Here is a 2,500-nt window from a genome sequence, read left to right as displayed (position 1 = left end):
TCTCTCTCTCTCTCTCTCTCTCTCTCTCTCTCTCTCTCTCACCTTCTTCCATGCAGGGGCTGAAGGAGGTGTAGGCCCCCCTGCTGCCGGCGCCCCCTCCGTAGAAACACCTCCCCACTGGTTCGTGTCTCCGAGTTCGCATCAACACATACCTCGGAGCGCAGGCCTGGAGAGAGAGAGAGAGAGAGAGAGAGAGAGAGAGAGAGAGGTTAGTTAGATGAATGGGTGGGTTTTTAAGAGTTTCTCCAGTTAATAATGCAGAAATGTTGTCACTCTGCCTCTAGAACCATTAAAACTCTTGAAATACGCGTGTACGTTTAAATAAAGCGTTTTGACACAGTGGAGGGCAAGCGGTGAAGAGTTTGAGCTGAGAGAACCATTAAAACACTCTTGAAATACGCGTGTACGTTTAAATAAAGCGTTTTGACATAGTGGAGGGAAAGCGCAGAAGAGTTTGAGAGAACCATTAAAACACTCTTGATTTACGCGTGTACGTTTAAATAAAGCGTTTTGACATAGTGGAGGGAAAGCGCAGGAGAGTTTGAGAGAACCATTAAAACACTCTTGATTTACGCGTGTACGTTTAAATAAAGCGTTTTGACATAGTGGAGGGAAAGCGCAGAAGAGTTTGAGAGAACCATTTAAACACTCTTGATTTACGCGTGTACGTTTAAATAAAGCGTTTTGACATAGGAGCGGAAATCGAGAGAAATACTAATGATACTCGTAAATTAAGAAAAGAATTTAAAGAGGATACGAGAGGAGGAGGAGGAGGAGGAGGAGGAGGAGGAGGAGGAGGAGTGGTGGTGGTGGTGGTGGTGGTTTAGAGAGGAGGAAGAGGAAGATTGTGGTGATAGTAGTAGTAATAATATTAGTTCATGATACTACTGCTACTATTACTACTACTACTGCTACTGCTACTGCTACTACTGTTACTACTATTATTACTACTGTTGTTACTACTACTACTACTACTACTACTGTTACTACTACTACTACTACTACTACTACTACTACTGTTACTACTACTACTACTACTACTACTACTACTACTACTACTACTACTTCTGCAACAACAACAATAACAACTACTACTACTACTATTACTACTATTAAACTACTCCTCCTCCTCCTCCTCCTACTACTACTACTACTACTACTACTACTACTACTAATAATAATAATAATAGTAATCCTTTAAAAATAACAACCTTCAATATGGCAACACTGACCCCTCTCCCTATACCCCGATCTCTCTCCCCTCTCCCTCTCCCCCGAAGTCAACACCCACGCCCTTCCGGTACCACACCCCCCACACCACCACCACCACCACCACCACCACCGTAAACCCGTCACCACCCCCGATATAAGCAAAAACAACAAAAATAAGATAATATTGGATCCCCATATGGCAACACCAATGACGTCACGGGAGCTCGACCAATCAGCGGCTTTCTTTTGATGACGTCATTGATCTCTAAGCCAATAGGAGCTCTTCATTACGTGATAAGGGTTTGTATACTAATAAAGGCGAGGATGATATTAATAATGGTAGTGAAAATAGACTTTGTGGGAATATATATAGAGGATTGAGAAGAATAATATTAGAGAGAGAGAGAGAGAGAGAGAGAGAGAGAGAGAGAGAGAGAGAGAGAGAGAGAGAGAGAGAGAGAGAGAGAGAGAGAGAGAGAGAGAGAAGGACAGAGCACAATACTGGGACCTGTTTCTCTCTCTCTCTCTCTCTCTCTCTCTCTCTCTCTCTCTCTCTCGGTAACTTAGCTCTCCTATCTCTCTCTCTCTCTCTCTCTCTCTCTCTCTCTCTCTCTCTCTCTCTCTATTTCGAAAGATAAAATTTCATTGATGTTAAAATTAAGATAACGAGAGAGAGAGAGAGAGAGAGAGAGAGAGAGAGAGAGAGAGAGAGAGAGAGAGAGAGAGGAGAGAGAGGAGGAGGAGGAGGAGGAAGAGAGAGGAGGAGGAGGAGGAGGAGGAGGAGGAGATATAGAAAAAATAAAACAAATAGAAAAACAAAATCACTCTCTCTCTCTCTCTCTCTCTCTCTCTCTCTCTCTCTCTCTCTCTATCATCCTTGTGTGTGTGTCACTGTGTGTGTGTGTGTGTGTGTGTGTGTGTGTGTGTGTGTTCATAAACGGTCAAGAGCGCCATTAGTGAGGAGATAAGAGAGAGAGAGAGAGAGAGAGAGAGAGAGAGAGAGAGAGAGAAAGTAATATAATCAATACAAATATATACTATGAAGATATTATTTTACTCTCTCTCTCTCTCTCTCTCTCTCTCTCTCTCTCTCTCTGGGTACAGTTTTAATCTTTCCATATAGAGAGGAAGAGGAGGAGGAGGAGGAGGAGGAGGAGGAGGAGGGAGGAGGAGGAGGTTATAATGTCAATAAACAAACAAACAAACAGGTAGAACTCTCTCTCTCTCTCTCTCTCTCTCTCTCTCTCTCTCTCTAATGTATGACAGTTCGACACACACCCACACACAC

The 2,500-nt window shown here is 43.2% G+C and overlaps 1 protein-coding gene across 1 annotated transcript in view; it reads right to left on the bottom strand.

Annotated features, from left to right (window-relative positions):
• LOC123501455 (integrin alpha-PS2-like) overlaps positions 1-2,500 on the bottom strand; it is a 24,799-nt gene that overhangs the window by 15,424 nt on the left and 6,875 nt on the right. The window contains exon 4 of the mRNA XM_045250292.1: positions 43-166. Within this exon, the coding sequence (XP_045106227.1) occupies positions 43-166 (124 nt within the window). The remainder of the gene's footprint in view (positions 1-42; positions 167-2,500) is intronic.

Source organism: Portunus trituberculatus, chromosome 2 (assembly GCF_017591435.1).
Source record: "Portunus trituberculatus isolate SZX2019 chromosome 2, ASM1759143v1, whole genome shotgun sequence".
NCBI lineage: Eukaryota > Metazoa > Arthropoda > Malacostraca > Decapoda > Portunidae > Portunus > Portunus trituberculatus.
Note: the sequence above shows the minus strand (reverse complement) of the source record. Positions and strands in the feature narration are given on the sequence as shown.